Source organism: Podarcis liolepis (genome assembly GCF_965112155.1).
Source record: "Podarcis liolepis genome assembly, chromosome: 4".
Taxonomy (NCBI): Eukaryota; Metazoa; Chordata; class Lepidosauria; order Squamata; family Lacertidae; genus Podarcis; species Podarcis liolepis.
In genome coordinates, this window is record NC_139558.1 from 32,450,241 (window position 1) to 32,463,092 (window position 12,852).

Here is a 12,852-nt window from a genome sequence, read left to right on the forward strand (position 1 = left end):
TTCAATACAAGACTAAATAGCACTTCTTCATGGGGGGCAAGGGGGCGGGAGAAAGATGCTCAGCCACTAAAGCTGCAGTATATACTGTACATGTTTACTTGGGAGTAAGTTCTACTGAGCATGGAGGGGGGACTTGCCTCTGAGAAAACATATATAGCGGTACCTCGGGTTACATAAACTTCAGGTTACAGACTGTGCTAACCCAGAAATAGTGCTTCAGGTTAAGAACTTTGCTTCAGGATGAGAACAGAAATCGTGCTCCGGCGGCGTTGCAGCAGCAGGAGGCCCCATTAGCTAAAGTGGTGCTTCAGGTTAAGAACAGTTTCAGGTTAAGAACGGACCTCCAGAATGAATTAAGTACTTCACCTGAGGTACCGCTGTATGCAATTGCACTAGTTTTACCAAAATCGAGAACATGTGGTGTAGGTCAAATTTAACTGTTTAAAAATATCCTTCTGTTACATTTCAAGAATAGAATAAAACACACTGCATCTCCACGAGGCAGTAAAAAAAAATTCCGAGTTTTCAAGATTTTAAGTAAATATATAAATACTGTATTCTCACTTTAATTCTGAGACCTTGGAAGCAATATTAGCCTTCTACAGTTGGATCTGCCCAATAAAATATACACAATGTTCCACACAACCCTTTAAAAATTAATCATGTATTTTTATTTGAGAATCGAGAATTGCATTATAGCCTTTTCCCAACCATAATGAAGTTGTTGGCCTTTGTCAAAAGCATAGAAATGACCAAGCACTCTCTGTGCTTAAAATGACTCTGGTACAGAGGAGAGAGTTGTCACCCAACAGAGGAAAGAGAACAAGCAAAACACCCAGAGGGTGAATGTGCTGTTGGTAGTTATGTCCACTGTAGGGAATGTCCACAACAAGCGCCTGGAAGCCTTTCCAATTTCCTCCAATTTACTGCTCTGCAAGCCTCCACATAACCATGACTTCTTTAGTAAAATCTAAAAGCAAAAGCAAAAACCCATCAGTGGTATTTATGGGGCTGCAATCACACACACTCTTTACATGGAAGTCAAGTCCCACTGAATGCAGTCAGACTAACTTCAGGGTAATCAGGCATAGAGCTGAGCTTCACACGAGGCCTTAGTCATCTTCTGGGTCACATTCCTCCCTCCTTGCTGGGACAGAGCACCTGATGGAAGTCATCAGCTGGTCCTGGATCTGCTTCCTGGGGTTCTCCTCCAGGTCTGTCTTGATGGCGCCCGACTCAGAAATCTTCCACTCCAATTCTAAAACGCAAGAGAGAAGAATGACACATGGCAGTGACTTACAAGCTGGAACAAAGAAAAGCATCTCTGTGTTCCTGCTCTTCGGGACGTGCGCTTCCCATCTGCTGTTTTCAAATTTGCTTTTACTACAATGCTAAGTTCCACACAAGCTCTTTGAAGAAAATGGAAATACGGTTAATTGCCTCAAAACTCCAGCATGTTCTCAGACAGACAAAAGCAAGGTCATCTTTATAACTGTTGTCAGGAGAGGCAGAAGCAGCTGTTAATGTTTCATCTGCTGTTTTAAAGGGAGATTTGCGAAACAAAAAGCAAGAATGCGTACACACTGCTCCCCATTACTTCCTGCTTCTTTCTTTACTGCCCCAACCCAGAAACACTTCCCACCTAGCAGCAGGTCTTTATTACATGGGCTCAAATTGGCTTACACCCCAGAAGTTGGAAGAAAGTCAATACTTCCAAGTTAATCAGATGTCTCACTGTTAACTGTGATGGCAATCTAACCAGCCAGCCTCAATTATGTTAGGCAGAAAGAACAAAAAGGAAGGGGGGTGGGGAGGAAATTAATGTGATTCTGTTACGCAAGTTGACTTGTTCCACAGAGACAGGGACAAAAATCCACAGAGACTGTGGCTTGCAGAGCTTGGGTGTGAGGTGGAGATAGAACCAAATTAAGTGGACAATGTTCAGCGGTGTTTCAATCAGGTATGTTTTCATTGTATTTCTTTATAGGATTTCTTACCCACTTGTACCATAAGGCCCCTGGGCAGGTTACAATTATAGCTCGGTACATAGGATGACTCTTTATCTTATGAGTCGTCTTTGCTGCCTTTGCATTTTTAAGAGCTTCTACGTACTTTGCAAAGTGCTTTGACTATCAGTTTAGTACCAAAAAGCAACCTATTAATGTTTTAAACACATAAAAGGGATCAGCCGCCAATCAATGCAAACAGGGCACAGGGAGACAGTTACATGGGCTGTGTCCATTTGGGCCCTTTGTCAAGGTCTAAGTGGCAGCTACTTACCATCACTTGTCAGGTTCATGCCTCCAAACACCAGGGGTCCAATAAATTGGGCCTTGATGTCCCCTTCAAGGTAGACGAAGATTGTGGGGAGGTTTCTATCTGGATAGTTGGGTATGCAGGTTGTCGAAATGGCTTTGACAAACTTGACATCAGGGAACTTCCTTGCAAGTCCGTTTAAGTGTTGATTTATCAAGGCACAAAGAGGAATGCTTTATTTTTTAAAAAGGAAAAGGGAAAGAAATCTATTAAAGAGCCATTTGCCCCCTTTTCTTTGTTTTCTTATTAATAAAAACAGCCATAAGAATAGGGAGAATGAAATTACAAGATAATAAAATAATAAAATGCCATGTTTTCCACGTGTCTCTGCAAAAGATATGCTCTACAAAAAACAAAACAAAATGCCCATTTCTAGAATAGGAACATATTTAACCTTTCAAATGTGTTCTCTCACACAAAGGGGCGAATGCATCTTTTAAAACGGAGGCTGCTGTGACACATACATTATTATTGTATTTTTATGTCATTGTTTCTCCAAGGAAGTCAAGTTTGTACACACGCTTTTCACTCTCCGAGTTTATCACCACCACAACCCAGAGTGGTAGGTTATGTTAAGAGAGAGAGCTACTGGCCCAAGGTCGCCTAGTGATCTTCTTGGCTGAGTGGGGATTTCAATTCAGGTCTCCTCGGTTCTCCAGTCACTACACCACACTGGTTCTCAGATCTATGCCTACCATTGAAAAGAAGAGAGATTTCCCACAACCTTTAAAAGTTTTCCCAATCCAATACAGGCACCCCCAATTTTCTTGGTGGTTGCATTCCGGGTCATCACACATGATAGCGGAAAATATTTAAGTTCATTATGGCCCTGCCCTGCAATGCTCCCTTTTCCGGCCACTTCTTGGTTTGCAGCAATGGGCACGTGCTTTGAACACTTGCAAAATGGCCGTTGCCTGTACACAACTACCCTTCTTCCTGGTTAAATGGCTAGAACAAGAAGCAAATCAATTCCTGATGATGTGACTGAGCTGTAGTTGGGTGACTTTGTGTTTTCAAAATTCCTTTCATTTGCACAACAGATACCAACGTCAGGGTTCTGAAAGAGCAAGGAAGGCTCGTCTGCCAAAGCATGTTTAGTTGGCTCAAACACAAAATGCAAGGTCACCAGTTTGGGGACAGTTTCACAAGACCAAACCTGCTACAGAAAAAAAACTGTGTGCAAACAGCAGTCATCTTGAAATGCTTGCTTACCCTTGCTTGTACAGGTGTAGTATCACCCATATATCCTTGCCAGCTTTGGTAATTTCTTGGATGTAATCCTGTCCCGAGATCTCTAAAACGTGTCCAAATTTATTCTTTGCTTGCAAGGCTTTCAATTCAGCTAGCCTTTGCTGCCTACACCATGGGAAAAGAATTAGAAAAGGAAACATACAGATGGATTTGAGACCAGAGATATAACATTGAGTGTTTAAGGCACTTCACATTTGTTATCTCAGTAAACCATGGTTTACTTTTATCCTCCCCTATCCCACACAAGACAAAGGAATGCTGAAGGCTTCCTGCACAGCTCCTGCATTAGGGAAGACAGAAGAAGGATCAGGTCCTAGGTTCACAACTCATGTCTCACCACAACCACTATGCTGTGTGAGGTTCCCCACCCCCATCAAAATGGAAGGAGGCGAGACGTTGAGACAAAAAAGGGCTTGGTGACTGGTTTTGAAATGAGCCAAAATGTAAGTTACAAGGACAGTTGCAATTGGTGAAAAATGAAAGTTCAAAAGGGTTGAGGTGGAAAACCCAACCGGTAGTTTTGTGCTGGAGATGCAACAAAAATCTCCCAGTTCCCATGCAGCTGTCTCTCTTTCACACACTACCCTAGGATTATACTGTAACTACATCCACGCTGTCACCAATTCTGATCCCCAGCAACCCAGAGACCACAGCTGTTTGGAAAGCCATTGCTGTAAATGTAAGAGCACAGGAAGTGGCGCTGTACCATATTAACTCAGCACTGTCTACTCTAGGAGCGGGGAACTTCATACTCTTGGGCTACATGTAGCCCTCCAGGCACCTGTATCTGGCCCTCAAGACTCTCCCCAGTCCTAAAAGACCTACACTGGCTCCCAGTATGTTTCCAAGCACAATTCAAAGTGTCGGTGCTGACATTTAAAGCCCTAAATGGCTTTAGCCCTATATACCTGAAGGAGCATCTCCATCCCCATCCATTCAGCCCAGACACTGATATCGCGCTCCAAGGGCCTTCTGGCTGTTCCCTCATTGAGAGAAGTGAGGTTACAGGGAACGAGCAGAGGGCCTTCTCAGTAGTGGCACCTGCCCTGTGGAAAGCCCTCCCATCAGATGTCAAAGAGTTAAACAATTATATGGCCTTCCATAAACTTCTAAAGACAGCCCTGATTTTAATGTTTGAGGTTTTGTTGTGTTCTTTTATATTCTGGTTGACATGTGTCCTTGAGCAGTGTTAATACCTCTTGTTCAATGGAACAGACTCCAAAGTTAAGCATACATCGCATTGCAACCTTTGCCCAGGCTCGAATCTATGCTGGTGCAGCCAAAAGATTTAGGAATTCACCTGCCTGGCTGCTGTCTTAATAACACTGACTTGTAAAGCAAACCCCACTGAATGATACTTGCATCCAATGAAGCATAGGACTGCAGTGCCAATCCTTTTTTCCCCCCCTATAAAGGATCACATCTCAGTTGCAAATTATGAAATCCAGTTTCCAAGCTCCTGATGAATACAGGAAGGATTAGTGGAATTAGTGGGATCATAGGTGAATGTCAATATCACACTGTTCTATTGATTCACAGATTGAAAAAGGTGAGAGAAGATAAACCACAACAGTATTGACAAACCTGCAGTACTGAGCGGTTGCTAAAAACTGGGCACTTATCATTTCTAAGCACAATATTCGTTTTGCAGATGTTGATTGCTAGAGGTGTACGTAACGATCTTTAGAACTGAACTGTAATTTGCAAGGTCAGATGTTTTAAAGAATTCATTTTAGAAGCTGCATTTAACACAGTAAACACTAATAACCTGAGTTCTAAGATAACCCTAAATACAGAGAGATGAGAAGTTATTAAATGAATCCTACTGCCACTGCGAATATGCTGTCTAAACTTTTAACCTTTGATCCTCCAGGAAGAATTTGCGTCCTCTTATTTTTTGTGATAGCCCTTTCAGCTACTGTTTTTTAGAGGGCTACCAAGAGGCAGCCTGATTTGGCTAAAACTGGAGGAAAATCAGGGGGTGGGTCTTGAAGATTTCATTAATTCTTTCATCTATTGCAGGGGTCAATAAATCCTAGCTGGCCTTCCTGGCCAGCTCAACCTGTTTTTGCCCATCTTCTCCAACTGGGGAGGAGGATGAGCCATTGCAGGGAGAGAGATGGAGGCTCCCTCCCATTCTGCTAAGCCATGGATCCTAAGAAAACAGCAAAATGTCACATGGCTTTTCAAGTGTCTTAGAAGTTCAATGCAGTGTCAAGGAGAGCCCTTGCCTTTCTCCTATTCTTCTCAAGTCAACATGGCATCAGGGAGAGTCCTCCTACTGCTCCAGGCTTGGGGTTCTCCCTAACTACCTGCTCTCACTGGAACAAAAAATGTACACACCAGTGCTTAACTGGCAAGCACGTTTGTGGGTCTTGGACAGAGTGCTCTAACCTGTACATTTCCATAGCACGTTCATCTTCCTCACTGAATTCATCTTCATTTTCTTCAAGCTCTTCCAGGGTCATGTCTTCATATGTTTTCACTGTTTGTAAGAAATGCAAGGTCATCAGTATGGCACAGAATAAAAGCCAACCATTATTGGAGCTCTGAATGGGTACACAAGGTTGATAACAGTCTTAGAAATGTTTTTATATGTTTTAGTTGTTTAATTACTTTATCACTGTGTTTGCTGCCCTGGGCAATATAAATTTAATAAATAACAACAACAGAATCTCTTTCATCATGCAAATAATTAATTTCCAAACGAGAGATCTTGGTAATTACCAATTACCAAGTATTATACAAAAATAAAAAAATTCCTTCCAGTAGCACCTTAAAGACCAACTAAGTATTATACAATTAAAGTATTATACAGCAAAGAGTATCTACCTCATGTTTGCCGAAATAAACATTCTGATCAATAAAACCAAGATACAAATCTGATAGATGTTACAAAAGAGAAGTGAATTCCATCTTAAATCCAGGTCCTCACAAAATCCAGGATTCCATGCACCACACTATCTCAGCAACTCTGCTTCCGTAACTTACATTCTGGGAGTTATCATTTGCTACAAGGCTGCAGCTCCTGCTGAGTAAGCTCTTATTTTAAGCAGCTATCATCAGTTCACTTTCTAAATGATGTGAAATATGGAAGGCAATTAGTCCAAACCAAGGGATGCACTCTTGTCCAATAAAATATTTTCTAATGATCAAAAGAGCACCCCACAAGGTCATAGAAACCTCTCCAAAGAGAAGCATTTTCTTTACCAAGGCACTTCGGAGCCATCACGCTAATTCCCACAAAAAGACCTGCAGGTGCATAAGATGATGTAAAGCAGGTAGTGGGTTGGGGGGGGAGACCTTCCTGAGAATGAGGCGGTTGCATTCCTTACAGAACAGCATTGTGAGGGCTGCATGCCACTGGTGTGTAGGAGCCAGAGGCAAAAAGAGTGGGATCAGAGGAATATGGAAACCCAGCCAGATGGGTGGGGTATAAATAATAAAATCATCAAATCATCATCAACAAAAGTAGGTGAGCAGTAGAATACATCCCAGCCATGCAGTTTCTACATTCCCCCTCCATATATACATCTAGGCAGTTCAAGGACTCATAACAAAAGCACTAGAGGAGGGGGTGCATCAGATCCAATGAGGGTTGTGGCCTGGGAAGAGAGAGCATGGCCTGAGGAGGCAGGGCTTGAAGGAGATTCTGAAAGGCTGGGCAGAGAGATATGAAGGTTTACATTTGCCCCCTAGGCCTGAGGTTCTGTGCCCCTGATGTGAGGGGAAGCGTTGCAACACAGGTCCACGGTTTTAGATCACCCCATTAGAGTTGTCAAGAGAAATTTATCCATCTATATTTTAAAGTATCTGTTCAAGATTCTATCCCAGTATGCACAAGTTGCATCCTACAGTGAGCACTGGTGGGTCCTGCAGAAAAATATACTGCTGACTGCGCTGAAAAATAAAAAAGCTGTAATTTACAATAATTTAAACTGATTTACAATGATACAAAAGTGCAACAAAAAGCGCAAGAACAATTCACTTTATACCTCTGCTAGGTTCATAGTCTATTCACTGAACAAGAAATCTGGATCCAGACTCTGTTTCATCAATTGTCCTTCCCTGTGGGATTAAAACCCTAATGCCCACCCAGGTTGTAAGGATTTCACCTGGGAGTCCCCCAAAGGAAGCCTCATGATTTCCCAGAAGCCCTGGAAGTTCTATATGTCTCTTTGAGTGTCCTCATAACTCAATATGATGCTCTGTAAGGACTAATCTCAATATTTTTCAAGGTCACTGAAGGGGCGTTGAAGTACCAGACTCCTTTCTCGAAGGCTATCCATACCTCCAAATGCAATGAATGCACAATAAGGCCTTGGTCTGCTCTGTATACATTGATACATTCTGGCAACAAGGCAAGATAGATTACAGAAGCATCACATTCAATCAACTGAAGGGCTTACCAACAGATTTTTGCTGGATTATCTGCTGCTCCCTTTCCTCTTCAGCTTGTTCTTGCTCCTTCAGCTTTTCTTTTGGAGGAAGAATGCCTTTTTTACGTAAGATGTCATTCCACTCTGTGTCCGCATTAGGATCCTAAAGCACATAGAATTGTCAGAGCCCAAACTTACAACCAGTGCGGTTTTTTTTGTGATGGTACCCACCAGTAGGGCTGAGCAATATATCAATATATTGCCCCAAACTGGTTGGAAGTCCATATTGTGATATTGGTTTCATAGTTTTAGACCTGGCAATATAGTTTGAATGGGGGTGGGGGGGGGAGGTGTGCGTGCGCAAGCTATGAGAAAATCACAATATGGGAAAGCCAACGTGAAGCCAGCCTCTACACAGCCATCCTTATTTCAGACATTATTCTTATTTCAGATATTGTGATATATCAGTGTTATGTACTGAAGTTCTCACCCTGGGCCAGCAGGGGGATACTGTAGATAGTTTTCACTCAGGTCCACATATGCAAATAAGGGATTGAAAGTGACGTTCAGTGATTGGATAGTTACAGAAAGTGGTTACTGTTGTGTTCTAGTGGAGCTCTATATAAGCAGGTTGGCTGAACCCTTCAGTTCTGTTCTGGCCTGTGACTAAACAAGAGCTGTTTGAAGAATCACTGTGTTGTCTGATATGTTCACCCACAACTTAACAATCAGTATATCACAATGTTTAGCTGGTAATCTATCGCGATGTTGAAAACCAGATATTGGCCAGGCCTACCTACCAACCAGTTTGGAGAATTGTCACATCCTTTTTTTGCTGCCCGTGGCAGCCATTTTGTGTTGGTATCCACAATTGTTTTATCAAGATATGAGTGCCAGCCCCTCATTCTTTACCTCCCCCCAAAAGCACTGCTTACAACTGTCATTCATACCCCCAGCACCTTGACTATCAAAACCCAAGTTTGGCACTTAACAAACTTAACCCTGGAGTTGTTCTGGACTGCAACTCTCACCAGTCCTAGCCAGCATGGCCAATGGTAGGGAGTTATAGTCCACAACATCTGGAGCCATGCTGGTCACTGTGGCTTTTTTTCTTTTAGGATTCCAACAAACACTATACAAAACGTATTCTACATAAGTATGCAGGCTTCAATCCAATGCGTATTTATGTGGGAAGAAGTATCACTGAAATCAGTGGACTTTTTTCTGAGTAAACATTTATGATTCATCTCAGTTCCACTTTCCAGTAGAAAAACAGGCCCGAGCTGCTTAAATAAAGCAAATACATACTGGAAAAAGCAAGTTAAGTTTTGGATTTCATACACGTACACAGGACTACATTAAACTAGTGTCCAGAGGGTAGCGGGATTAGTCTGTTGAAACAAAAACAGAAAAGAACATAGAGCAAGATGCCATTTTTTTTTAAAAAAAACTATTATGGCATAAGCAGTTTGTGGACTAAAATCGACATCATCAGGCACATGAAGAAATATCCTGAGTTGCTTGTATAAATAGACATGGATTGGTGTGTGTTGTAAACAGTGAGGACAGAGGGAAATGAAATGTACTAACTGTGACCATTGTATTAACAGTGACCATTCACAAAGAACACGTAAGTGATGTCACAGTTCTCCTACCATTGGAAAGCAAGGCTGCTACACATCACTCAGGCTCAATTAGCAGTCACAGTAGCAGCCTGCCAACTTTACTCTCCCCTATCCCATACAAAATGACAGTTCATTTCTTCAGTGCTAAGTGCAGGAAGTCATTTGCGGAGAATGACTTTTTCAAGAACTCAAAAACAATTCCAGCTTCCCCACCTCCTGTGTTTGAAAGAACACCCGCCCCCCTTGATCGCCTCCGTTTCTTCTCCTGCAACCAGCAAATGCAACTCAGCCTGGAGCGCATGCTCGCGAAAAGAAGAAAGCCGACGGGTGGAAGGGAAACACGGAGGCCTTTCCTTCCCCGACAGGAAGAACCACCGCGTGTCATCTTTGCAACCCAACACACGGGAAGCAGAAAGCGAGCTGATCTTCCGGGTTTCAGCTACCGTGGGCAGGGATCCTTCGTGGACCTGCCCAGACCGTGCTATGTCCCACTCGCGTCCCCAGCCCCGTTTCCCCTTCTCCAGATAAAGCGATCCCATTACGCAAAGGGGTCTCCCGGCAGGTGCGCGCCTGCGTGCGTTCCCTTCGCCTCCCGAAGGGAGGATCCAACTCAGAGTAGCTCACCTGCATGTTTGGGGAGCGGGGTGTCCCAACTTTACTGCTGCTGCTGATTGAGGCAGGTCCTCTTAGGTGCTCCACGTGGATCCCGGGGGTCGCTGAGCCGGCCGCCTCCAAGAGCGCACAAGCTCGCGCTACACGCCCAGCTGACGCGCCTGCCCCCTTCCCGAGTTGCCCGTATTAGGACTGATCCGGGCACTTTCTCCTGCTGGTCGGAGGAGGAAGCAGCGAAAGGCTCTCGGAGGAGGCGGGGTGCCGAGAAGGGTGGGTGACGGGAAGGAAATCAGTAGCAAGGGACCGCCCACGTTTCCCTGGGCTCTGGAAACTCAGCACGTGTTGTTGTTTTTGTCACCACATTTGCTGGTTGCGCATGTAATAATAATAATATGCGTTTTTTAAAAAGGAGATCTGTTATAATAGAATCACCATGGGCATTTGAATAGGGTTGTTATAGGAATTCTAAGGTCTTATATGTATATATATATATCGAATAAATGTTCATAAATGTACAAGGCAAACACACATGCATAAGTACAGTGGTACCTCGGGTTAAGTACTTAATTCGTTCCGGAGGTCCGTTCTTAACCTGAAACTGTTCTTAACCTGAAGCACCACTTTAGCTAATGGGGCCTTCTGCTGCCGCCGTGCTGCTGGAGCCCGATTTCTGTTCTTATCCTGAGGCAAAGTTCTTAACCTGAAGCACTATTTCTGGGTTAGCGGAGTCTGTAACCAGAAGCGTATGTAACCCGAGGTACCACTGTATAGTGTCTGAAACAGTACAGGAGAGCACTCCTGAAGCCATTTTGACTCTCCCAAATTCACCTCAAATATTTCTCTGTAGGGACGCGGGTTAAACCACAGAGCCTAGGACTTGCCGATCAGAAGGTCGGCAGTTCGAATCCCCGCGACGGGGTGAGCTCCCGTTGCTTGGTCCCTGTTCCTGCCAACCTAGCAGTTCGAAAGCACATCAAAGTGCAAGTAGATAAATAGGTACCGCTTTCAGTACAGGGGCACAAAGGTGCAGGATATTTCGGTGTGCCCTGCTGGGTCAGATCTAAGGCTCATCTAACCAGCATCCTGTTCTCGTAGTGCACTCTTGTTAGAATGCGTGTTAAATTAACAGTGTGGGAAAGGGTGAACATGGGGCTAGCAACAAGCACTGAATGCACATCATCACACAGCATTTGCACACCTTAGGTATGTGGAAACAAATCACTTGCTGTTCAGAGGTAGTTGTCGCAAGCTTGTAGCTAATGTCCTCCCAGAAAAGTTCATTAAGATGACAATTGACCATAACCTGAGTTAATTCCCAATGTCACGTAGCCCAATTATGGCATCTAATTCCACTAGCAGGCCTTGAATAATCAGTGAAGAGTACAGCTTCATTCCACATACCATACCATCGGGCCTGCAAAAGGCCTCTAGTTGCACAACAAGCTCCCATCCCAGTTTTTATTTTTAAAAAAGTTTTGAATCCGTTCTTTGCTCACAAAGAAACCATGCCCAAGCTTTATATTGCACAATTTATTATTACAAAAATATTATTAAAACACACAAATATAGAGTTCTTCCTAGCGAAAAGTGCTACATGAAAAGGACGAGGAGCTTTTTCAGACAGTAAAGAGACAGAAAAGTCACACGAGGTCAGGTCTCCTCCTGGGGAACAGTGGACGGTGCTGTTTTCTTTGGAAGAAGCAGAGCATTGATGTGGGGGAGAACTCCACCTTCTGCAATGGTCACATGTGCAAACAGCTTGTTCAACTCATCATCGCTTCTGATAGCCAACTGGATGTGGCGTGGCCCAATTCGTTGCCTCTTATTTTCATGAGCAGCATTTCCCGCCAGCTCCAGTAGCTCTGCAGTCAGATATTCCAACACAGCAGCCATGTACACCGAGGCGCCAACACCCACTCTTTCTGCATACCGACCCCGTCTCAAAAGACGTCCAATGCGGCCCACTGGAAACTGCAAGCCAGCTCTTGCACTCTTGTTTTTTTGTTCCTTGGTTGCAGGCTTTGCAGGCTTCTTGCCACGCCCAGACATCCTGGATCCTACAAGTAAGAGAGGAGAGCCCACCTTCATTACACAATGCAAATGGTTTTGTCATATTGCTAACAATATGGAAGGAAGAGTAATCGGAGAATCAAGCGCCTAAGAATTTTCTGTAATAATGACCTAGAATGTGGCCTTAAGATAAACAGACCTATTTTCTGCTAGTTCAGTCATGTCAGAACCAGGTCAGCCAAAGGGAAGCCCCACAGCAGTTGCTGGACTCCAATTCCCATCAGCCACAGCAACTATGACCCAGGCTGAAACATCCAAAGGGACCAGTTGGGCTATCCCTGTTTCAAAACAATCCCACTACTCCATGGTAAGTGATAGAAAGCTAGGGAAATCAAACGAGTTTTGCCCCTGATAACACACAGCTACATGGTGTTAAACCAATGCAGGAGCCATGCCTCCCTATTAGGTATATTATCATGTGGCTTGTTCTCAAGACATTAGAGACCCTAATGGCTCACCATACGCTGAAAAGTTTCATCTACTGCAGGAATCCCCAACCTTCGGCCCTCCAGATATTTTGGACTACAATTCCCATCATCCCTGGCCACTGGTCTTGCTAGCTAGGGATCATGGGAGTTGTAAGCCAAAACATCTGGGGG

General features: G+C 43.8%; 2 protein-coding genes across 3 annotated transcripts; both read right to left on the reverse strand.

The window, feature by feature from the left end:
- Positions 1 to 648: 648 nt before the first annotated feature.
- PDCL3 (phosducin like 3) lies at positions 649 to 10,422 on the reverse strand. 2 transcript variants are annotated; one of them, XM_083501611.1, is made up of 7 exons: positions 10,196 to 10,399; positions 7,977 to 8,109; positions 5,962 to 6,052; positions 3,529 to 3,672; positions 2,281 to 2,489; positions 1,072 to 1,258; positions 649 to 970 (listed from the first exon to the last, which is right to left on the reverse strand). In XM_083501611.1, exons 1-6 carry the CDS (start codon positions 10,199 to 10,201, stop codon positions 1,113 to 1,115), a joined length of 729 nt encoding a protein of 242 aa, XP_083357737.1. In that variant the 5' UTR covers positions 10,202 to 10,399; the 3' UTR covers positions 649 to 970; positions 1,072 to 1,112. The 2 variants fall into 2 exon arrangements, with proteins under 2 accessions (XP_083357737.1, XP_083357736.1); XM_083501610.1 differs by having other exon boundaries at positions 649 to 1,258; positions 10,196 to 10,422.
- Positions 10,423 to 11,833: 1,411 nt separating this feature from the next.
- Positions 11,834 to 12,232, reverse strand: LOC310705805 (histone H2A-like; the record flags this gene model as incomplete). The annotated part of the gene is made up of 1 exon (XM_083500626.1): positions 11,834 to 12,232. One exon carries the CDS (start codon positions 12,230 to 12,232, stop codon positions 11,834 to 11,836), a length of 399 nt encoding a protein of 132 aa, XP_083356752.1.
- Positions 12,233 to 12,852: the final 620 nt, after the last annotated feature.